The following is a 25,012-nucleotide window of genomic DNA, read 5'->3' as shown; positions in this document are numbered from 1 at the left end:
AAAATTGTTAGATTTGACAGCCTGAAGTTTGAAATTTAGTTCACATTGATGAATGAAATATGGAAGAAGGAATGAAGGAGTTTTCTAGTTCTAGCTTTTCTAGTTTTTGTAGTGTTTGCTTGCATTTATTACTAATGCTTTGTAAAGAACATGTCTGAAATACTTGATTAAGAAATTGTTTTTCAGAATTGTCAGTGTGCTTATACAAATAGATGGGTAGGATATAATAATTTGAAGTATAGATTTTCAGTATAAAACATTTTCATACTATATCTACATATGAAAATTTCTAGGTTGGTGTCAAAGGAATATCCTACCAGTCAGAAAGGAAACAGTACTGCAAGTGCATACAGAAACCTGTAAATTCAAATCCAGTTTTACTGTACACCAGCTTTCCCATATGGAAAAGTGAGATTGCCTAATATATTCTACATGACTTCTCAGAACTGAGGTTTGCCAGTTAATTTCCTATCCTGTCTTCTGTCCCACTTTTGTTTAACAGTAAAAAAAGGCAAAATTATTACTCCTCATCCCCTTGACATTTGTTTCAGAACAAAGGGAAAGGGATTTCACAACTTCTGACTGAGCGCCCATGGATATACTGCTTTTTGGATTCCAGTTTCCCTTTTCAAGTTTTTTTTTTTTTTTTAATGAACATCTGACTGTCATATTTGTGTAGAATTGTAGCCCAAATATCCAAGAAAGCAAATACAGAGAATGTACTGTGCTAACTGGTGCTTCCCATCCTTTACATAAACCAAACTTCTTTAAAAAGTAGAGGTATGTGGGCCAGATAACCAACAGTCTTTCAGAGGACTTCTGAAGCTACATAAGATGGTGGAAATCATGTGCTTTCCCTTCTGTGAAAATAGAAACTGAGGTGGAAACAGGCATGGAGATATTGCATTGTGATATGGTATTTATTTTGGAACTTCCAAAGGCCCTGTAGCTTTTGGCAAGAAAAAGTGTCATCTTTATCTTGAATAAACTGCAGTTACAATTCAAGCACATGTTATTCAAACATCCATGGATTCTTCACGTGGGTGAAGATGTAGTAGGATATGTGTTAAGGATTTTCATTTTCTAAATTGATTTTCTTATTGTTATTAGGTCATCCTTGGCAAGTACACCTGGCTTTCTTACGAAGATGTATACATTAAAGCTGTTAATTTTGGAAATGGCTTAGCAGTCTTGGGTCAGCAGCCAAAGACTAACATTGCTATCTTCTGTGAGACCAGAGCTGAGTGGATGATTGCAGCCCAGGCCTGCTTTATGTGCAATTACCAGCGTGAGTACCTGTCTTCCCTGAAGTTTTTATGGCTTTTGATCTCACAATCTGAAAATAAAACTCTTTTTTGCTTTGCTTTATGTACTAAGAAAACTTTTATCTCGATTTTATAGAGAACATTAAAGTTTTCAAATTAAAAAATACTGCTTAAGGCAGAAACTATGGACTTTGTAGCCTTTTGCTTTAGTGAGTAGAGAAACCTGTATCTGTTGGCAGATGGGGAGAATGGTTTTGGTAAGTGTAGTTTGCTCAATGAATTTGTGAGAGGTTTATTTTCTTTTCATCTCAAATCAGTACAGATTCCCAAGTTTCTGAAAACAAACAAACAAAAATCACACATGAATTCATTGACTCAGTTTCAGGAGTTGACGTCAAACCTTCATCTGTGCCTGCAAGTTTTGTTTTATCTGGATATTTTGTCAGTTCTTCAATTTTGATTTTGGTTGGGCCTTTTTTTTTTAGGTAAGGAATGTACTGAGTGCTGGTCTCAGTGTGCTATAGCAGTTTAAATGTCTGTTTCATCATTGCTCCTTAATATGTCCTTTACCTAGCTAAGCCCAGCCTGGCTGGGTTCTGTGTGCTCTCGGGGGGAAACATCTTGTCCCATCTGGGCATGCCAGAAACTGCTGTTCCTCACAGGCTTTGGCCTTTTCCCTCCTGTGCCACGTTGACCCTCCTTCAATAAGATGTGGTTGTGAAATCTTCATCCTTGGAGACCATAAAACCCAGACTGGCCGTGGCTCTGAGCACTCTGCTGCAATGGGTGGTGCATGCAGGTGATCTTTGCAGGTGCCTTCCCACCTAAATTGCTGATGTTTTTGGTTGGTTCTTCAGTGAGTAAATGCTGTTGGGCTGCCAACCAGAGCAGAGAACTGCACAGACTATTTTCAGATAAGATGCCTGTGTTGCTTTTAAACTACATGTCTCTGTGCCAGTTCCCTCTTATCAATTCTGGGATCTGTCAAATTCCTAGTGGCTTTCCTGGGAATAAAATGCAAGGGCTTGTATAATTTTTTCCCTTTTGAACAGAAGCACATTTACAAATCCTAGAGAGATTTGTAATTTGGGGGGGGAAATTGAGCTAGGGGCTGGATGTTGTGAGCAGAATGGTATGTGTGTGTTTTTGGGTTTGCTGGATTAGTGCTTTAAATCCCCTTGCTGCGACGTGCCTCCACACACACTCTGACGTGGTGTTCAGCATCTAAGCTGTGACATCTTCTGTGAACTTGGCTGACTCGTGCTGGCAGATGAAGAGAGAGCTGTGCAGTGTTCACAGGCAGCTTGCAGGACAAATTGGAAGATTCAGATGATGTTGAATAACAATTCAGTAATAGTGGCAAGAGATTGCTAAATGGCTTATGTCAGCATTTTTGAGTGTGCAGGGGTGATACCAGCAAACTGCTGTGGAGGTGTTGGGACATTCTTTCCAAATGTGAGATGTGTTCTGAGGGAGTGGTCCTAGAGCTGGTGTCAACAAAGCAGGTTCATCTGCTTTGTGCAGTGTTGGAGAAAATGCCTTTTGCACTATAGAATTAAAATGAGGAGAATGATGTTTGTTATGGATTACTTGCACAAACGAGTTACTTTATGGTTATAAATACTTGCTTTATTTTAAATGTGACTTTTTCTAAAATTCTCTAAGTCTTACATTTGCAGGAAGTAGAGTGGGATTGCTACATCAGAGACAGAAGAAGTAGTACTAACATGAAAACAGATTTTCTTCCTGAGTACCTCTTCATGTGTGTGAACAGCTCTTCACCAGAGCAGGCAGATAAAGCACAAAAGTGCATAGCCAAATGGTGGAATAGGAGAGGTTAGGATTCGTTTTTCAGTCATGCTTGAGCAGAAGTGGTTTTGTTAGAAGTAAATTTGGCTGAAGCCTTTAAAAGTTCATTTTGCTTTTTATTCTTGATGTATGATGGGTGCTGAAATACTCAGTTTAACATTCCAGTTACCTTGAAATAAATTGTAGAAGTTCTATTTCTTTCTTTAGGGTAAGGTTTTGTCTTTTCCTACGAGCTGGTAGATTGTGTGGTTGGAGATTTTTTTGTCAAGTCTTTGGTCAGATAACAAAGACTCACTTGTACTGTTGCATGTATAAAGGTGAATACAAAATAATCCCTTCTCAGTACATTTTCAAGAGAATGAGGAGAGAAAAAAACTATCAAAACTTTTGTATTTGTCTGAAAAGTTTTAGGTGCCAGTGTGGAGAAGGGAGAATTTCAGAGATGAGTCATTGCTCTGTTTTGTTTTTTTTTTCTCTCTCCATGACATCAGTGCACCATCATATAAATGGGCTCTCTTTCCCTTTGGCTCTGTCATATAGCTCTGAGTGTCTTAATGTACTTATTTGCAGATGAGTAATTAAGTACCCCCGTGGTTATTGCCGAGATGGTGCTTTGCCTTCTGGGCGCTGTTGTCAGCTCGGTTCTGCTTGTTGGCTCGGGGCAGCTGAATTTCTGCTACATGTTTATATAACAGGGGTCACTGCAGTAAGGAGAGAGAGCTCGTGGGAACGAGGAGAGGCACTCTTCTGGACTTTGCTCCCACCAAATTAAAGAAAACACAGTGCATGTGCGTTTGCCCTGCAACAGTTCTGAGCTATGATGGGCTGTTTTAACAAGAAAAAAATAAGTAGAGGTCAGCTGTTTACTTTTCTGTGTAAGAAGACTGCTTTTGAGTTGTTTTGGGTTAGTAGCTCCTTGGATTTAAAATATTAAAATAAAAATCTTAAAATACAACAGAACTTTATTTAATTTTAATTTTTAATCTTCTCTGCAGTGATTACAGTCCTAATGTACAATGGGCTGTCTTATTTTCATACTTACATTCTTTAAATATTCAGCTATATACAGACTAAAAAGCAGAAGATATTCAGATACTGGATATGACAAAACTCCCAGCAAGAATGCTATAATCATGGATTGTGTTGATTGATCTCAGAGATTTTATGAGATGTCCCTGTTTAGTGTTCTGCTTGGAAAATATAATTTTTTTTTTTGAGAGCAATACTTCTCTACAATTTTTAGCTGCCTTTTTCTTCCCTAGTCTCTTTTGGTCTCTTGTCATTCAGTTCCATTGAAAATGCCAGGAAATTAAAAATTATTTTAAAGGTGTTAATATGAAATCATTGTGTAACACACTCACTAATGATCTCACCTTACAAACAGGAAACAATGTTTCTTACAGTCAATTTTCTAAATATTTTCTTTCTTGCTATTCTGTATGATTCTCATGATGTCAGTTCAAGGTCTAATGACTGTGATGATTAAACCTCTATTACATTATTTTAAATAGATGGCAGAATAAGCTAGTCACAGATTTCTTTCTGAGTGTGAGAATTCTCTGCTGATGACACATATTGCCATGCTGTAATAATTTGTTATTAGCAGTCCATTGTAAAAGGTTAGTGACAGAGTATGTGAATTCTGGAAAGAGAAGTCACATGGATGAAAGCTGTTTCTTATTCCTCTTAAGAGGAATGTAACACAGTGATTAAACTGAGGAGGTTTGCCTACTTTTCAAATGGTAAAAGGAGTGACAGTATGAGAGTAGATCCAGGAGAATTTCACAAGGTAATGTGGTTTTGGGACCTCTAATTAGACCTTGGAAAAGAGTAAACAGTCACATAGAGAATGGTTATTCATTATTCCTTCTGGGTGTAACTGAAGATCACACTGTATTTAAATTCACATGTTAAGAGGCTTTTTAAATACAAAACTGTCCCATCTTTGAGTTGACAAATATTTTTGCTGTGCTGCGTAAGTTGGAATAGATTAATCTCAGTTCTTTTTTATAAACTACACTTGAAAAGGTAACCCAGAGGCTGACCATTTGCCCTGTTTTGTGTTGCAGTTGTTACTCTGTACGCCACGCTGGGAGGCCCAGCAATAGTTCACGGGCTGAACGAAACAGAGGTGACCACCATCATTACTAGTAAAGAGCTGATGCAAACAAAATTGAAGGTCAGAAAACTGCTCTTTGGCTATCTCTTTGCAGTGTATCTGTCCACCGTTGTTAAATGGCCTGGTTCCATTGTACAGAGCAATGATTTATTGCCTTTCCATAAGGCAGACACTTTTGGAAGAAAATTTATGTATCTGTCTTCATTTGCAGAAAGTGGTAGTGTGTTTTCAGTGGGTTTTAGGCTGCTCAGTGACTGGAGAATGGGCAATTTGCAGTATTGCAGAGCTGGAGTGCTGCCTGGAAAAACACCTTTACAAGAAACTGTGGTTTCTGGGTGGATTGAGTGCCTATAAATGTAACAATGGGAAGAACAGAAAAATGTATAAAGAGCTAACTGTGATCGTGCTCCTGGCTTATTATCAGATGTTTTCCCAGCAGAGAATGGTTTTTACATCTAAAGATAGGTGTTTAAAGAGTTAGAGCTATTTTTCCATGCAGGGGGAGAAAAAGCTCGCTAAACATTAGCACAGTCAAAGAACTTTGACTTACTAACCCTGATGGAATACCCAAATGGAACAACTAATCTTCATGAGTTTCATCATTGTGTGTTTTGGGGTAACTGGACCTTTCAGTTAAGGAAATTGTTTTAATGAAAAACTGTGCTGCTGTGGAAATGTGAATGAGAATTTCCCAAACTTTAAAATGAAGTTACTACAATGACTGTATCCATGCCATGCACATTTATTTCAGCTTGCAGTGAGAAAACGTGTTTGCTCTGCTATAGGTGATGATCTCTTCTTCCATGAGAACACTGATAAGTGTCTTTGAACTCACGTTTTGCTTGAAATGCTTAACTAGTGATTTTCAATATTTTTGCTAGCTGTTGCTTATTTTAAATAGCATAATAACCAAGGAGTAACCAAAGAATTATTGTGAGCTCAGTATCACCAGCTTTTCTCAGTGTTCTATGGGAAGGGAAAGTCAATTATGTCTACAAATCACTGCAGTCTTATTTGTGGGGTTTTCATGAAATAAAATACAGATCAGTAAGTGTTTGGAGAAGTTTTTGGACTTAAAATTGGTAAGCTTCAAGGTTTGCTACTGTTTGAGCTTGGGAGGTTTATCCTTTAAAATTCTGAGATGTTTTATGTTAGTGCTTTTTAAAAAGTATACAGCAGATAGCATGGAGGTTTTTGTTCTTGCTTTTGTTTTTTGGTTTTTTTTACTTCCTGGCATAAAACAAATTTTTAATCTCTGAACCTATTTTTCATTTTCACAGGAAATTGTTTCTCAAGTCCCACTACTGCGACATATAATTACAGTGGATGGCAAGCCCACAACGTGGTCAGAGTTCCCCAAGGGCGTCATTGTTCACACCATGGCATCTGTGCAAGCCATGGGGGCCAAGGCAGACACTGGTAGGTTCTTCCTCTTCAGACCATCTCTTTTGATGCCCTAGTTTGACCCCATTGAGTAAACTTGAAGAAACTGCAGATTTCAAAATTCTGCGGATTTAACCTTTTCTTACGTCCTTTTCCTTCAAATAAAATCGTTGTCATGTTTTTTGTTTTATTTTCATTGTGGGTGGTTGGATTTTGGGGTGTAAGTAAAAAGTAAAAACTGACTCCACAATCAAGTGTCACAGGTTGAAGGGTAGTTTTTAGGATAAGCAATTAATTCGGGATAGAAGCTTAAAAAGCATTCTTATGATCGGATGTATTAAAACCAGGTTATTCAGGGCACAGAAGGAAAATCACTGTATATTTTATAACTAAAGAAATCAGTTATTTGATGCCATTAAGTTTTGTGAAATTCACAGATAGCAAAATGTAAAATAGTCATTTGAATCTGAAAGAATTTGGTTACTTCATTTCTGAAAGCATTTCAATCTATGTAAATTCATTGAAATCTATTTCTGGTCTATGTAATATTTTTAGAACTCTAATTCAGAATTTTAGAACTTATTTTAATTGTAATCTTAAGAAATTTTTGTTCTTGGCTCTGAAGAGCTGCCCATCCTATTTTAAGATTTCAATATATTCAGTAATTGCTTTCTTTTGTTCTTATCCTTTGTGTTATCAGAATCTCTCAACTACTGCAGGCTCAGGAATGTTGGATTGTATTTTAGGAGTGGGGGGGTGGTCAATCCATCTGATTTTGATGTTCAGGGGAATGGCAGATTTGTTCCAAACATCATGACCTCTAATTTCTTTGGAAGATGCCTTTCTCCATTTGATATACCAGTTTCTTGTACTACTAAAGCAGTTTATTCCAACACCAGCAGAAAAAATTTTGGCTCTAATTCACTAGCTCCCTGAATTTTTTTAATCTATGTCCTATGTAAAAAGGTATTTAATCTTTCTTCAGTCTTTTAAATATCACGTACTCTGCACTACAATAAAGCTACCTTGTCTTTCTCAAGTTAACCATTCATAAACTGTGAAATGCTATCATGAATTGTTTATGGTCAAGCATGTCCAATTAATATTAAGTAGATGAGCTATTGCTTATGTTCCTTTTCCTCTGTGGTGCTCATTGTGCAGGATAGGCAGGATTCAGTGAGTGGAAAATTATTAAATGTTGCTTTCATGCTTCTCATTCAGTGTGTGCACTGTGCCACATACACTGTGTGTGATGCAGTTTCCTCTGAGTAAGCACAGTAGTTTTTAGATTTTCTTGCTCTCACGCAAGTATTTAAAAAGCACTTTAATCCAATTGAAGCTGTTGAACTTCTTTTAAATATGTATGGAGATGGGACCTCAGGTTGGCTCAGCAGTGCTTTTCTGCAGGTGTTGCAAATGAGGCAGAGTGTTGTTCCCTGCCAGGGAGCACATGAGGCACAGAGGGGTGGACGCAGGGCAGTGAACCTTCCCAAGGCAGGGATGCTCAGTGGTGCTGTGGACGAGCCAAAGCTCTGTCTGTTTTTCTCTCCACAGCAGGAGTAGGGGAAAAGTAATAGGAAAACTGTTGTGGTGGATAAGGACAATCAGTCAAAGTATTGCTCAGCTAATGCAAAGTTCCTACTCTTTGCGAAGGCACTTAAGCTTGACCACAGTCTTTTTTAAGGAAAAGCAGAATGTAATAACAAAAGTCCTGTGGTGCTATATTGCAGCACTGCTGAAATGTGTCAGTGTGTCAGATCTCCCAGCGTGACAGGCTCTCCACACATCACACATCCTGTTTTTTTAACAACTTGCAGGAAACAAGCAGCCATCCAGGCCTGTGCCCTCGGATATTGCAGTGATCATGTACACAAGTGGATCCACAGGAATTCCCAAAGGAGTTATGATCTCCCATTGCAACATAATTGCTGGGATAACTGGAATGGCTGAGAGGATCCCAAATCTGGGGTGGGTACCAACTGTTACTGACCAGCAAGTAAAGAAGTCGTGTAGTTGCATTTAATTTTAGATTAATTACTGTGTAAGATGTGAACTGTTTTATATTGCTCTGGCTGTGACACATCATACTATGCACTGACATCTGAGCATCTTCCAGCACTGCACTAAATGACATGATACTACTTCTTTGCTCTTTGGTATGTGGGCAAGACCAGGACACAAAAACCTGTGCCACCACCTTGCATTCGAGTGATTTGAAAGCCTCCCTGAGCAGTGCTTGCCATGGTTAATGTTTAAATTCTGTGGCTTCTTTCTCCTTGGTGTAGTTTTTAATCTCATCCACTGAGTTGCCTTTGCAGCCATAACACATGGTTAATTGTCTTGAGATCAGTAACCAGAGTAACCATCACCCTTTTTTCATGCCTAAAACCTACAGTGTGTAGTATGCAACTTTTAAAACCCATGCAATTTGAAATATGCTCTCAAGCTCAAAGGCATTTTCTTCTTTCTCATTTCTGCAGTAAACTTTGCATGAATTTGACTTAATGATGCATCTGAAGACTCTAATGATACAACATAAACCTATATTTTGAAATAAATTCTTTGCAGGGAAAAAGATATTTATATTGGGTACCTGCCCCTGGCCCATGTTCTGGAGCTGAGTGCTGAGCTCGTGTGTCTGTCTCACGGGTGCCGCATCGGTTACTCTTCCCCTCAGACACTGGCTGACCAGGTATGTTGTAGGTGTAAGTCCTTACAGAAGGAAAAAAAAGAAATTAATAAAAAAATACTACTTATGTCAGAACTTTTTTATATTTCTTTAAAAATAGTACAAATTTTGTTTCTGATGTTAAAGATCTTGAATGTGTCTGCTAGTAAACTTGTTCTTCACTTTAGTCCTCTAAAATAAAGAAAGGAAGCAAAGGGGATGTTACTACACTTAAGCCAACTCTAATGGCAGCAGTTCCGGTAAGTAACTGAAGGATGAATAATTTTTTAAACCTTTTTAAAAATATAATTTATAATTCAATTTTTAGCGACAAATTAATACCATTACTATTTAAATAGAAATGTACAATCTTTGATATTAAGCTGCCTTAAAATAATAATTTTGGTACTTACTTGTATGTTGAGGATAAACAATCATGATATGAGTATTGAACTTTTTCAAAGTTAAGATAGCTAGAGAGATTCAATTTCCATTTTAATTAGTCATTTCTAGTTTGTTACAGTGAAAGAGTGAAATAAAGAGAGTTGGCAGCTGGGGGTTAACTGCTGCTCGTGCCCAGATTTTGCTTTCTTCCTTTCCATGAACATCTTGCTGTCTCTTAGCAAGGGAAGAGCAGGGAACCTGGGAGTGGGGTTGTTACCTGAAGCTCACTTGAATTTCTAGATTGTGCTTTCTTTTTGCTGTACTGAATTCAGGATTTCTGTTTCTTTGAGATAAAGTTCATCTTTTTACGTAACTAGGAAATTATGGATCGAATTTACAAAAACGTCATGAATAAAGTGAATGAAATGACTAGTTTCCAGCGGAATCTATTTATCTTGGCCTACAACTACAAAATGGAACAGATTTCCAAAGGTTACACTACCCCACTCTGTGACAGGTAATGTTAGCTTCCTTTGTAATGGCACCAAAAAATGAAAGTCTTACCAGTGGAGCAGTATTTGGTTTTCATGTGCTTTTCTTTATTTTATCGTTGACACTTTGGACATGAACAAATCTGTTATTCAGTGTAAATGGAAACAACAAATCAGGAGTTTGTGTGATGTGTTTAAATACTTACTGATAAAATTTGAGTGTTGTTTAAATGAAAGTGGTTGAAAATTTACATTTATTGCATTTTTATCAGGAATTTAATAATCGATTTATACAATTTTTTGGTAAAATGAGAAGTTTATTCCTACAGAAGACTGGAGACTCCACATTTTGGCAGAAGGGAGCAATGGTATACCTCAAATTGGAAAGAGCCCACAGGACCACTGAGTCTAACTCTGGGTTTCTGTGAGAGTAAAAGAAAACGTATTTGCAAAATTTATAAAATTTATAAAAAGTATTCTTAGGAGAAAATCATGCAACTATACAGCCTCATTAAATCTGTGTTCTCACGCATTTAACCCATCTTCAAACTAGAACATGGAAACAGTCTTAGAAATCTGTGCCTGTATTCCTGAAAACTTCAATGTGCTGCTTCACAAGGCTTTCCTTGGAAGTCATAGAAGTGTATTTGAAGACAGTGGAAACTCGGTTTAGATCCAAAACGAGGTGCTCTCTTGCTTTCTTTTGAAACACCACCATGTCCTTTCCCCTTTGCCTTTCAGCCTTATCTTCCGCAAGGTGCGGATGCTGCTGGGCGGGAAGATCCGCGTGCTGCTGTGCGGCGGCGCGCCGCTCTCGGCGGCCACGCAGCGCTTCATGAACATCTGCTTCTGCTGCCCCGTGGGGCAGGGCTACGGCCTCACCGAGTCCGCCGGGGCTGGCACCATCACCGAAGGTGGGTGGCACTGTACCCCTCGGGGCTGGCACCGTCACCGGAGGTGGGTGGCACTGCAGCCCCCGGGGCTGGCACCGTCACCGCAGGTGGGTGGCACTGGAGCCCCCGGGGCTGGCACCGTCACCGCAGGTGGGTGGCACTGGAGCCCCCGGGGCTGGCACCGTCACCGCAGGTGGGTGGCACTGGAGCCCCCGGGGCTGGCACCGTCACCGCAGGTGGGTGGCACTGCAGCCCCCGGGGCTGGCACCGTCACCGCAGGTGGGTGGCACTGTACCCCTTGGGGCTGGCACCGTCACCGGAGGTGGCTGGCACTGCAGCCCTCGTGGCTGGCACCATCACCGGAGGTGGGTGGCACTGCAGCCCTCAGGGCTGGCACCGTCACCAGAGGTGGGTGGCACTGCAGCCCTCGGGGCTGGCACCGTCACTGCAGGTGGGTGGCACTGCAGCCCCCGGGGCTGGCATCGTCACCGCAGGTGGGTGGCACTGTACCCCTTGGGGCTGGCACCATCACTGGAGGTGGGTGGCACTGCAGCCCTCAGGCACTGGCACCCGCGCTCAGCCCCACGCGGCTCAGCCCTGCTCGCCTGCTCCTTTGCTGGTACCACCAATGTCATCGGGGAATCCTGCAATCAGGTGTTCCCGAAATGTATCAAACAGTGGCAGTGCTGATGGGATGCGTGGTGCTAAAGCAGGTGACCCACGTGTAAAATGGAAGCTCTCATTTTTGGTGGAGCAGCCCATTCTGGTATGAATGGGATCTTGGTGGTGTTGTACTTACCACATGAGCGGAATAATTATTTTCAAATTTTGTTCAGTATGTTGAGATGTCAGGAATTAAAATCTTGCACCAGATTTTAATTTCATATAACAGAACCTAGTGGTTTCAGTTGCCTTTTAGACTCCAAGGGTATCTGTTAATACAGCTATCTACTCTCCTGGTGGGATAAGAATTTTATCTGTGTTTTCTTGATAAATCTGTTGGGTTTTCTTGGAGGTTTGGTTCTGTGAATTTAAGTTCAGAAATAAATAGCAGTTAATTTTCACTGAGAATGCGTGACAACAAAAGATTTCTTTTTCCTAGCCATCTTTGTTTTTTTGTTTTTCTGAAAATGCACTTATTTAAATTCTAGTTTGGGACTACACTACAGGAAGAGTGGGAGCACCTTTGGTCTGTTGTGAAATCAAGTTAATGAACTGGGAAGAAGGTGAGAATTCCTGCTTATGATTTCATTGTAATATGTTTGTAAGAACTGTGTTTTTCTATTGGGCTTTGCTCAGTAGCAGTAATTAAAGACTGTTTCTTGGCTGTTTGAATTTTAAATGCTACTTTTGCCTATAAAAGTTTGCTCTTGGGGAGAAGAACCATAGAATAAAGTCCTCAGTTTCAAAACAGGGAAATATCCAGGCAGAAGTTATCAATGCAAATGGCATTTTGACTAGGTAGTATGCATGATACCTTCAGTTGCCATTAAGAAATTATTTTAAAATACTCTTCATAGCATTATTCTTAAAGTCATTAGAAATTGGCATGCAGAATAGAAGCTTAATGGATACATTGTAAAATACATATAATAAATTTTGAAATGAATTTGGGTATTTCCTTTCACTGTAGGCTTTTATGTACTGTAGAGTAGAAATACATAATACTTAAGTGTGGTCGGGACTAATGCAAAACCTCATGGATTTTTTCTTCTTTAAACTATGAGGCAAAGTTATTTGGTTTTATTTGAGCCTGTGTGAAACCGATAAAGCACATTACTTCTGCCAGAAGAATGGCACAAATTTTTGCTTTAGAATATGTTTTCATTCTCATAAGCTTAATAAAACTCCCCATCCTTCTAGGTGGATATTACAACACTGATAAACCGTACCCTAGAGGTGAGATCCTTATTGGAGGGCAGAATGTGACTGTGGGCTACTACAAAAATGAAGCACGAACCAAAAAAGATTTTACTGTTGATGAGAATGGGCAGAGGTGGCTCCATACTGGAGACATTGGGGAATTTCATCATGATGGATGTCTAAAAATTATTGGTGAGTTAATAAATTAGGTGACATGTAAATGTATATGTATAAGATATTCATATACACACATTTTTCAGGGCTGTGAAAGAAAATAATGAAAAAAACCTCTATATCTTGTCTTGCAATCTAAAGCCTTCCCATGTATGCCAGGGAAGTCCTGTTATGTTAATGTAAACTTGTTTGTATGTTTTAGAAGCTGATTTTTAGTTCACTTTGGAACAATCTTCACATTGACTCCCTGAGTTGGTGAGACTGGGTAGTAATTAGGGAGTTAAAGACAAGCTAACTGAGTAGATAAGCTGCCTTATATTGTATCATTTAGTACGGTTGTGTTCAATAATCTCAGTTAATTTGGGCCTAATTTTTGTTTCCTATTGTTTTTCAAGTAAAAGATGAACATTTGCTCTTTAAATATGGATTTAGCTAAAGCCTTCCCATGTATGCCAGGGAAGTCCTGTTATGTTAATGTAAACTTGTTTGTATGTTTTAGAAGCTGATTTTTAGGTTTTGAAACAATCTTCACATTGACTCCCTGAGTTGGTGAGACTGGGTAATAATTAGGGAGTTAAAGACAAGCTGAGTAGATAAGCTGCCTTATATTGTATAATTTAGTATGGTTGTGTAATATGATTGTTGTATGATTATGTAATAATCTCAATTAATTTGGGCCTAGTTTTTGTTTCCTATTGTTGTTTTTCAAGTAAAAGATGAACAGTTGCTCTTTAAATATGGATTTACCTTGAAATAAATAACATAATGCCACCAAATGGTGTATATCCTGCCTTATGGGTGAAAAATGTGTGCTTCTGGCTAACAGTGGCTTTTGCATATTCCTACTTGTGTTCCATGCACATGATGGTGCTGTCATATAGGAAATGCTGTTCTGAAGGCAGAAAATGCATGGAATTGTAATATCCCTCATTTTATTGGGACAGACAGACTGATAAAATGCAGTCTGGAAACCTAACATTAAAGTTTTCTGGTACATTCACCAAACATGAATCAGTTTATATATTTAAGTGCTTATTTAAATAAGCATTTCAAAAAAATGTAAAATCAATGTTTCCAAGTTTTCTATTATGTCATTAACACTTAACTCCTTTCTTCCTCAATAGATCGCAAAAAGGATCTTGTAAAACTGCAGGCAGGAGAGTATGTTTCTCTTGGCAAAGTAGAAGCAGCTCTGAAGAATCTCCCACTGGTGGATAATATTTGTGCATATGCAAGCAGGTAAGAGCAGCTTATGATTTGTTACTGCTCTGATCTTTGTCCTCTTGAAGCAAAATTTTTTGGCACTCAGTGTGTTAAAAAAAAAGCTTGTTAAAAAAAAAGATTTTACTTATAATGCAATGGAATAACTCTCTGTCAAAACTAAAAGATCTGAGATCAATTTTTATTTCTCCTTTCTAGTTTGTTGTCATCATTTATTGGAAAATAGCAATGATGAGTCTTACATTCTCCCTTCCCCTGTCTGAAAAGCAGCTGAGCTCTACTACATTAATTACAGGCATCACTCAAGCACTTTGGAGATTGTTACCTTTAGAAGCCCTGGGACACCTTGTTCCTTGCTGTGTTTAGTTGTGATTTGCCCTTCTGTGGAAGTACTGTGGTACTTCAGAGGAAGGTGGCGGAAAAAACCACCAATGGCCCAGTAGCTGGCTTGTGAATTAAATTTACTTTTCCTTACCCCTCTTCACCACCTTGAAGCTTGAGAAAACCACAATTCAAATGCTGTGCAAACACACAATAAATGACAATCAAATGCCATTTCTATTTGCTTTATATGTGTACTAGCAAGTGACATGATAAGGGCTCAAACATGTCCTAAGTTTCTATTTCTAGAGTTTCTTAGCTCTTACACATAGAAATATACTTCAGGTGGTCTTTGTTTCCTGTTGTCGTTTGATGTTGATGTTTGGAAAGTTATTTTGGAGCTTCTGAATGATCAGAAATATTCTGACTCCCATTATGTCCCAAAAAGCCCCACTTTACTTTGAAAGAAGCCAGGATAAGCACACCAGAGAATTGCTCAGTGGTATTAAATAAAACAATTAACTTTTGGTTTGTTCACCTGGTTCTCTGTAATTTTGGAGGGGTTTGTGTGGTCATTCTGTAACTGCGGTTTTGACAGTTTTGGATCAGTAGGCTGGCATGCATTGGGCCAGCCACTGCTGAGGAAATTTCCATTCTTGTAAGCTTTATTTGTGGTTTGGACTCACTGTGTGAGTCTCATGTTTGCTGGCTTTGACAACCTGAAGCTGCAGCTGTTCCAAGCACCCTCTGTGATCTGTGAAGAAAGAGCTTCCTACATGTGATTTCTTCTCTTCCAGGGTTGCAGTTCACTATTGGACTTGTGCTACCAAATTTTTGTGTTAAGTTTGCCAGGTCAGCATAACATTGGAAGCTAAAATACACTTGCCAGCCAGACACTTGACTCTGATAGGCCGTGTCATGTCTATTACTTAAAAACAGGAAAACCTATGAGCAATTTTTAAAGGTAATTTACAAACAAGAGTCCAGACCAAGGACAAACAAGACATTCCAGAGTGGTTTTTCTGTTACTGCTGTACTTTCTTAATACTGTTATGTGTGTGATGTGGCCTGAGTAGCCATGTAATAGAGTCCCTGAATGATTGTCCATGTGCACATTTCATTGTGGGCATGTGCTCACCTCAGCAGTGTGAGCTCAGAGAGGTTTTGTAACAGTGCCTGTGACCTTTCTTGGATCCTCTCTCTCCTTATACTTTGCCTGGGTGATCTAGTATGCAGGAGGAGTCCTTTATTTGTACCTGTTCTGTCTCCCACATGCAAAAGGACAAGGAGGGCAGACTTTTACAAATGGGTTTAATATGTGATTTGACCTTACATATTAGGGCGCAAAGCTCCTCTGAACATGGTAGTAGAGAATTGGAATTGTTTGCATGCTATTGCTACTTCAAAAACTGTATTGACTTCAGACAAAATAAGTGAGGTAAGGAATAAAAACATTTGCTGAAAGGAATGGTGATTAGAGCTCTTTTGCGGGGGGGACTCCTACTGCTTTGTCAACACTTCACCCATCCAAGACACATTAAGTGGGTTTCAAGGATCGCATCAGGAAAGCTCGGTTACCTGAGGAATGAGCAAATGTGACAAAAAACCTGAGGGAGCCCTCAGTAATCTCAAGGGGATAAGGGACCAGGCTTTACAGAATAGAAACAGTGATATCAATGTGTAGTGCCATTAAATATGTTTCTGACCACAGGTCTGAGAACCATCTGTGGGTAGAATCATAAGCACAGCAAAGGAATGAGGCTGCCTAGTGTAGGACATTTTGGCAAAATCTTTCATCATGGAAGAGATGACTAAGGAGGTCTTGAGGACCAAAGTGAAAATTTTCACTGAAAATCACTTCCAAGACAAAGGTACCAAATCCAAAGGATTGGCATAAGGAGCAGTGACGGGGCAGTGGCTGCTCGAGAGGGAAGGTGTACTTTCAGGATACCTCTCAAGACAAAACAGTGCTTTAGCATTTGAACTGCAACAGGTGAAGATTAACTTTGTGGCACAGAAAGAAAAACTACAGGTACCAGGAACTGAGAGCTGCAAGGTGTTCTTGACAAGAAAAAGCCAGTTAGATGAACCTGTTTCTCCAGAACAAGTACACTTCTACTGAGGGGCTGAATTTTAGATGAACAGAAAGTTTGACGCTTACCCAGCCAACTGATTACTTCTATGTGCTGTTTATCCCTGGAGACGCTGGTGATATTGATGGACATGATCTTGAGCATTTCAAAAGACTGCAGGAACCAGGGATGAAAGTGCCAGAGTCCTTTGTGTCCCAGGTGCCTTCACACAGAATACCTACACAGCAGGGAGCAAAGTTACAAGAGTTCAAAAAGACTGCAGGAACCAGGGATGAAAGTGCCAGAGTCCTTTGTGTCCCAGGTGCCTTCACACAGAATACCTACACAGCAGGGAGCAAGGCTACAAGGGTTCGGTGTAGAGAGCAGCATGAGTGTGCATGGGGGAAATGGGGCAGAAGGTGAGATGAAAGCTGTAGTGATAGTGAGGCTAGTCTGAAATCATCATTTAATACATTTTCAGGAAGAGAAAAATGAGAATGGTTTTGAGCTGACCGGCAGAGCTTGTAGTGATGCTGCCAGGGAAGTCTGTGTTCATAATGGACTCTGTGCAGTCTTCCCAACTCCTGTCAGATGCCCATTATGATTCATGCCAGGAAGAAAGGAGAAAATTGCAATGTACAGTAACCAAAAGCATTGGTAGTATCTTACAGAGGTAGTATGTTAAAATTATCTTGAAAACCTTAAAGGATATAGTACAGTAATCTGCACGCTAGGGCTAAGGTTACATATTTTGTATTAATGATGTGTCTGGTAACAGTTGAAAAGATTTAATAATTCTGTAGATACTTAAGATGGGAGGGAACCAAAGCCACAGTGGAGGAGAGGATGAGAATTCAGAGCAAGCTTGGCTAGATGGAGATTTGCTTGGAAATAGCAGTAAGTTGAAAGAGGGGAGTTGTAAATTATACTTACAGCTAAGTAAACTGCAGAAGTTAAGGGTGAGAATCACCACTTGGTAGCAATTCTGTAGGAGCTGGCATGAGTCCACAAGTGCCATGCTGTTATAAGAAGGTGAAAGGCATAATCAGATGTACTGCCTACAAAATGCACAATGGTCTCTTTGCTCTAACAAGTGTTAAGGGGTCTGAGTTCCACATCTAGCACATCTGAAGAGATGGACCTCATGAAAAGAGTCCAGGAAAAAAATGGCAATGTCTGGGCAGACACCTGTGATGGCATGAATTAGGAGGAAAGGGCACTGCTGATGTGTCTAAATAAACCTAAGAAAGGAAGCAAGACTAAAAAGGTGACAAGGAAAATCTGTGAATGAATAAATAGCTTCTGTGGAAAAGAGAGGGACATCTGACAATTGTGAGGTAAATTTCAAAGAGGAAGAGTCAGGAGTTGCCATCAGCAGCAGATAATCCATGCTATGAGTGATGAAGCGTTGGCATTCTACATTTAACAAGAAAGATGTAGACAAACATCTGACTCTGCTTTAGGGCAGGTGAATTGATTAGGAACTCTTCTGAAATCACTTTCAACTCTGGCTCTGTGATCTGCTTTGTTAGAATGTGTCAAGCTGCTTGAGGTGTGTGAGGTTCTGTGCAAATTTTACCTAAAGTTTACACCATCTTAAAAGCTTTGAACACCTGTTTCAGAGTGAATTGTGCTTTAGAGCCCAAAGACTTTGAGATCACAGCTTCCTATGTTCTGGCATGTCAGGAGCAGACAAAGAGTGCCAGCAGTAGAGTGAGTGTATGGACAACCACTTGAAAGAGAAAGAGAAGTCACTTCCCTTACAGAAGCAGGCATCCTTTGAGATGTGTTGTGCATATGCTCATTCCACAACCTGCTGTCCAACCCCTCTTCACTGCAGTCCTCTACTCCTCTACAGTAACTGGACTCTGCAGTTGAGAGGAAACTGAGGTAGGGAAGCCGCACACCAGTCTCCATTCCGGGCTGCAAAACATGAGCAGAGGCAGGGCGCAGTGACATCGTGTGGTGCTGCTTCCCAAAGCTTTGGGCATGAGACACAGTGGAATATGCATATGGACAGCACACCTTGAAGCAATCCAGTTACTGTAAGGTAAGTAGCTTCTCTTTCTACTTACTTGTAAGCAGGCAGAGGTAATTTGTGTACTATTTCAGGAGGATTATCAGGTGAACAAAAGCCAGCTGTTACGAGCAATATCTCTGTATGAAGTATAAGCACCCCAGCTTGAAACATTATTTTTGAAGAGTTGTTTACTTTGCCAAATTCATACTAAAGTAAATTGTGCTTCTCAGCTTCCATTCTTATGTCATTGGATTTGTTGTGCCAAATCAAAAGGAGCTCGCAGAACTAGCCCGAAAGAAAGGATTTAAAGGAACCTGGGAAGAGATCTGTAACAGTCCTGAGATGGAAAAAGAGGTTCTGAAGGTGCTAGCTGAGGCTGCCGTGGCAGGTGAGTGGCTGGGTAGATGGTATCAGTCTTGTGGACTGCAATGTCTGTGAAATAGATAAGCATAGGCCCTAAAGTATTTCCTTGGTTGGGTATATTTCATTGAACCTGTATGAAGTGAGATTTTCATACAAAAACCCCCAACAACAAAACATGAGTTGAGTCAGTCCTTTTGTTTCATGCAGCTTCTTTTACTGTGGCCAATAGCTGAGGAAAGAATATAAAACCAGGGAAGCTTTACAAGTACAGTTCTCTATGTGTATGTGTGGTGTTCTTTCAGATGTCCTGTAGTATCTTGTTCGCCTTAATGCTGGTCCAAAGCCAGTGTGGGCCAGCTATGAATCCATAATCATAAAATGTGCATTAGGTATGAGACAGTCTCCCATGCTACATACCAGTGCAGAGTTGAAATATTGCAAAAAGACCCTAAAAACACAAACCTAGTAATCTAATGCCGAAGGGAGAAAATGGGGCAGGAAAATCTAAAAATGGCAGGTTTCACATGATAAATATACATTTGTGTAAATTTTTGAAATTCAACTTGAAAGGAGAGGATTTTTTTATTACTGCTATTTGTTGACTACTTTTCTTATTTTCTTTTTTCATATCTGAAACCACAACAGAAATTGTTGCAAATGATAGCTTTTTGTGCTGAAGGTGTAACGTGGAGAGCACTGCTCTCTTTCAGTACAGGGAAGAGTTCCCATATGAGCTTAATTCCCTTTGTGGATTTAGAACTATCGGGAAAAAACAAACTTGCCCATTTTTTCTAACCTAAGTAGTATGGATTTTAAGGTTTTTCTCTCAGATGATGGGTTCCATGATGCTGATAGAGCAGAGTCTGTGTTGTGGATATAATTTCCATGCACTGAGGTTTTTTTTTGAAGTTAGGGAGCTGCAGAGATACCTGAACAGCTGGGCTTTATTCCAGCATTTCTATGGAAACTGGACAACAGGTACTAGCAGATCCTGTCCCTCTGCTTGTGACCCCACAGCTTGTCAAACCAACCCTGGGGGTTGGAGGAGCACTTCTTCATTTGGGTCACGTGCGTGTGGATATGATTTCTCCTTTTGTGCTTAACTTTAGGAAAATGGTTCCATTTAGGTTCTGTATTAAAAACGTTTCTTTTCACAGCAAACCTGGAGAAGTTTGAAATCCCAGTGAAGATCCGTTTGAGCCCAGATCCTTGGACCCCAGAGACTGGTCTGGTGACGGACGCGTTCAAGCTGAAGCGCAAGGAGCTGACGGCGTTCTACCAGCCGGACATTGAGCGGATGTACGGAACAAGCGTCAAATAACCCTCCTCGGCACCACTGCTGCACTGCTGAGCTCGGAGCAAATAGGAAATACTTGAATTGCCTCTCTCAACTCGACACTTGAGATCAACACACAAAACCACCACTCCTCATTTCCAGCTTAAACTGTTCTTTCTAATGACGTCACCGTGACGACTGGCAAGTTTAGTAAAATGTTATGGCAGCAAATTTGTGTCTGTCTCCTTTTTTCCAGTTTTCTCTGCTACCTTGTCAGTCTGTGGATTTTCCCGGGTCTTTTTGGGAAACCATGACTCTGAAGACTCAAGTTTTTAAACATTTATAAATCCTGTATAATGTTTTATTTGTATCTTTAAAATTTGGATGTATATAGAGAGAACTTGGCTATATAAGAAATGGTTATACTGGGGGCCTTTTTTTACCTAATTATTTAAAGATAAGAAGGTATTGATGTTGTGACATTATGTACATTGAAAATGCTTGTAACAAGGTAGTTGTTGAACAGAGGACCAGGTTATTTGCTGCTGTGCTATTTTTCTGTGTAAATTTGAGGGAGAAAATGTTTGACATTCCAGCTTGTGTAATGCACCTTCAATATGTGCCTAATGGTTACTTTTATTTTTATCTGAAAATGGAAGGTTGGTCATGGCACAGCTCTGCCTCAAGGCAGGTACTCTTGCTGGTGTTAGTTAAAGCTCCTTTGATACAGAAGATGCTATTAACACAGCAGAAGTTAAACCTAAGAATAACCTCTCAGATACAGAAACTCCTTTTTTAAATAGCTCGTGACCATTTCATCCAGAGCTGAATTGTGTAGTGCTAATATGAACTCTTGTCATTAATTTCACCTTACACTTTACAAGCTTGACTGTGTCCTTTTAAAGAGGGACTGTAGCAACCTTTGTATTTTCTCATTAGGTTTGGACATTACAGTGGGTTTCCTCTTCCGTTGTTTATGAAGGTTTGGCAAGACCCCTGCTCTGCCCTAGCTGCAACCCAAATCTTCCTGGGGGGATTTTTAAAGTCATAATGACAGTTATGTTCTCAGCTCACACAGTGCCTAGCTGCCCTTTGTGCCATTAAAAATCTCCCTTTGATTCTCTGTTCTTTGTGTAGTACTTTTTGCTTTAAAAACAGATATTTGAAGCATTTGTTGGCCAGAGTTATGTTGCTTGGTTTGTTGCACCTAATTCTTACTTTGGGAAGGAGTCTCAATTTCTGTTTCAATAGAGATTCATGGATGTTGTTTGAAAAGATATGGGGGCTCTTTTCATCTTGTGTGAGTGTGTTCAGATTTGTTTCAGATGTGAATTTTATTTTCAGAATATTTCTGGAAAGAATATTCGGGGTTACATGAGACTGTGAAAAGGCATACATCAGTCAACTTGGTGATGAAACAAATACTAAAATGGTTTTAATTTGGAGATTACTCTGGTGTGTATCATTTACTTGAAGTACTAAAACTCAAGGTCCTGATGCTTACTTAGTGCCCTGCTATGGTAGCACATAGCAATGCTGAAGGCCAGAAGCTTAGTTTGGGAGTTCCTGCTGATTGTCTTTGTGACATGAGGTTTTGGGAGGTATTTGATGTGCAAATTCTCATTTTATAAACCTCTGAAATACTTTTTTAATTAATGCTCTCCATTGATTGTAGAAAGCAGATTCATAGGAGTTGAAGGTTATCAAGCAGGTTCCCTGATGAAATGATGGGGTGGTTTGTGCTAATTAATTGATTTCCCCTGCTGCTGTCCATGACAAACTGTTAACATTTGGTGAATTTTGGTGTAAGTAATCAAATGAAAATAGAAGCAACAAAAATAAATCAGAACCACATTTTTGAGATTACTGCCTTTAGATATCCAGATCATGAATGAAAACCTTGTGACAAATAGAGATAAGACAAATATTGAAAAATGACTGAAGAATCCAAATGTGGAAAAATTGCCAAGGCTGTAGGGAAGTGTCACATCATGTATTAGACAGTACTAACACTTAAATTTGTATCTGTGCTCCATCAACAGGTTCTTAAATAGAGCTCAGCACAGACTGTACATTGTTCAAATGTTTTTGTGATTTTTAGTGAAAAATAATAAATTGCTGAAGTACTATGTATATCACTTGGTTCATTGTGCAGCAGATTTAGGAAAATAAATCTGCTTTTGGTTAAACAAATCTGATTTATAATTTGTTCTGCTAAGGGTTTAAATCCCCTTTTGAAAATTTTCACTAAGGAAACTTTTAAAATGGTTTGGAAATAGTAGTTTTATTTTCTTTTTTCTAATCCAGTCACAAGATGGGGTTGCAGTCTAACTGTGCATTTGATTTTACAGTTCAGGGTTTTTATGTTTAAAATGGGTGTGATATATATAGTTTCTCTTTCATTAGGCATTAAGATTCATTGTGGACATTTATTTCTTCTACAGAATGTGAAAACAAAGCAGTTCATTAACTTTAGTCTCAGCGCTGGAGATAGAAAGGCTTTTAAAAATCTATGAAATCTTTGTGATGAGTGTGGGTTTTTTTCTTTTGATTTAGAGCAAAAGGCAGACTCCACTCCTGCTGGATTGTGAGTACTCCCATGTCCCATTGGGGGCACCTGTGCTGGGGGCAGGGATGGATGTTCAGTCAGGCTGCAGCTCAGGTGTGGGGCTCCCTGCCCTGCTCCTCTGGGCTGCCAGCTCCTTCTGCCTGCCACCCCTGCTCCTGCATTGCTGAGCACAAGAACAGCTTGGGAGGGATTTGTTCCAGCCCTGCAGAGATGCACTGCTTGCCAGCTGGGAATTCCCTCTTTTTTTTTTTTTTTTTTTTTTTTTTTTTTTGGTGTGTGTCTTCCCATGCCCTGTGTAACAAGAACAAAAGCACCTGCTGGAATGCCCTGTGCTGTCCCAGGGGCTGTGGGCAGCTGTGCAGGAGCTGAGAACACAAGAGTGTGTTTGGGAGGAGTGGTCTCTGTCATGTGGGGGATCTGTAGTGGAAAGAGCTGTAACTTTAAACAATCTGAGTTCAAACTAAGAGCAAGGGGCAAATACCTCACCTGAAGGGCCCCCAAAAGAGGGGGTTTTTTAACAAAACTTTTGTAAATTAAAACTTACCAGGTCTCTGAATCATTGAAAATTGTAACTACTTACTCTCTTGTGAAAATCTATGTATTTCATTATTAAAATGGTTGACCAAGAAATTCCAGGGATGCTGTGAATATCTTTTAAATTTCACAATTCTTTAAAAAATTTCCAGGACTATCATTCAATCTAGATGTAAGTGTTCTTTCCAGAGCATGGTGTTTCTGGGATAGGTGAGAAATTCAAAAGTTGCATGTCAGCAGAGTGTGGCTTTGCTGCTGCGGGTCTCGCAGGGCAGGAGCACGGCTCAGGGGAGCTGCAGCTGAGCAGGGACAGGCTCTGCTGCAGTGGCAGTGAACTGCAGTGTGTGATGGAGCTGAGAACAGAGCAGGTCCCCACACCACTGCTTTGCAGACAGCATGCAGAGAAGGGTATGGAATCCAAACCATACATTAGGAACACTCTGTAAGGCTGGTAAGTTTATGCAGAAATTGCTATAGGACATCAAACTCCTTTGCAATAACCTTTGTCCTGCTAAAATTCACAAACTTTTTATTCTGTACTGAAACTACATTTAGGTGATGCAATGGAGTATTTTTAATTTGTGTTACTGTAGTGTATTAACTACTTTGGGCTTGGTATAAAATCATGTACATCTGTTTCTTTACTGGTAAGAGGAACAATTTTCAACTTGCCTACACCTTGGACCAGGCTGAAACATGAATTGAATTACCAATTGTATATTGTTGTAATGGGTTATTTAATGTAAACTCATTTTCAATGTGATCTTGGTTGTTACTATGAACTGCCTGAACATTGTATACCCTAATTGAATTATATTGTATGAATTATTTATTTGTAATTGGATATCATGTTTCAAAAATAAAATTAATTTCACAAATTGTGTTCTGTATATCCAGTGTTTTCAGTGGTACCGAGTTGATAATATAGAATTGTGTTAGTTATTGTCAAGTATTTCAAATACATGTGACCATTTTGGACTGAATGCAGGAGCAGGAATTACCAGGTTACCCTGGATTTTCACTGCAGGAAAATTAATAGTGTTTGGCCAATTTTTATTTGCATATGATCTGCCATTTACCTGGTTTTAAAAGCACTGGCTGTGGGTAATATCTGATGTAAAGCTGTAGGCTCATGACTTTTTTTTCCTATCCAAGTGTGCTAGGACTTGTATTTAGTGTGTAATTTTCCTTAAGTTTGTGTGTTGAAGGCTCAGATACTAGATGCTTGCAATTGGACTTCTTAAGAGATCTTAAGCACTTAAATTTCAAATTTTGGTTATAAGCTCACAAACCATTGCTGGTAACAGTCCAGCCTGGAGGCATCTCAACAGAAGCCTCTTTTACCCTTTTTTGTGTCCCTGTTTACAGGTTCCCCAAATGCCCAGGGTTATAGTACTGACAAAATGTCAAACCCTCCTTGCTGTATAGCTAATATTTTTGTTTATCCCTTTAACCAGCCATGAGAAGGCTCCAGCCTCCTCTAGATTCAGTTATATCCAAAGTAGTTGTTTATTTTTTTTCTTTCAAAAATACTGGGGGGTTTTAAGACTGAAAACTCATTTCAAATCATTTAGGATAATATGATTC

General features: G+C 39.5%; 1 protein-coding gene across 3 annotated transcripts in view; it reads left to right on the top strand.

Moving 5' to 3' along the window:
- The window catches only part of ACSL3 (acyl-CoA synthetase long chain family member 3), a 38,365-nt gene extending 17,256 nt beyond the window's left edge, over positions 1-21,109 (top strand). Inside the window, exons 4-16 of one of the 3 annotated variants that reach the window (XM_041414474.1) lie at positions 1,111-1,288; positions 5,144-5,253; positions 6,474-6,612; positions 8,394-8,544; positions 9,145-9,268; positions 9,433-9,504; positions 10,006-10,145; positions 10,861-11,033; positions 12,164-12,238; positions 12,876-13,067; positions 14,174-14,288; positions 18,914-19,071; positions 20,204-21,109. In XM_041414474.1, the coding sequence (XP_041270408.1) occupies positions 1,111-1,288; positions 5,144-5,253; positions 6,474-6,612; positions 8,394-8,544; positions 9,145-9,268; positions 9,433-9,504; positions 10,006-10,145; positions 10,861-11,033; positions 12,164-12,238; positions 12,876-13,067; positions 14,174-14,288; positions 18,914-19,071; positions 20,204-20,367 (1,791 nt within the window). In that variant the 3' untranslated portion in view covers positions 20,368-21,109. Of the gene's footprint in view, positions 1-1,110; positions 1,289-5,143; positions 5,254-6,473; positions 6,613-8,393; positions 8,545-9,144; positions 9,269-9,432; positions 9,505-10,005; positions 10,146-10,860; positions 11,034-12,163; positions 12,239-12,875; positions 13,068-14,173; positions 14,289-18,521; positions 18,803-18,913; positions 19,072-20,203 lie in introns of those variants that run through there. The other 2 variants (XM_041414475.1, XM_041414476.1) reach the window with 2 other exon arrangements.
- Positions 21,110-25,012: the final 3,903 nt, after the last annotated feature.

Source organism: Onychostruthus taczanowskii, unplaced genomic scaffold (genome assembly GCF_017590055.1).
Source record: "Onychostruthus taczanowskii isolate IOZ18803 unplaced genomic scaffold, ASM1759005v1 scaffold45, whole genome shotgun sequence".
NCBI classification, from domain to species: Eukaryota; Metazoa; Chordata; class Aves; order Passeriformes; family Passeridae; genus Onychostruthus; species Onychostruthus taczanowskii.
The sequence above is the reverse complement of the archived record's forward strand: the minus strand, read 5'-3'. Positions and strand labels throughout refer to the sequence as shown.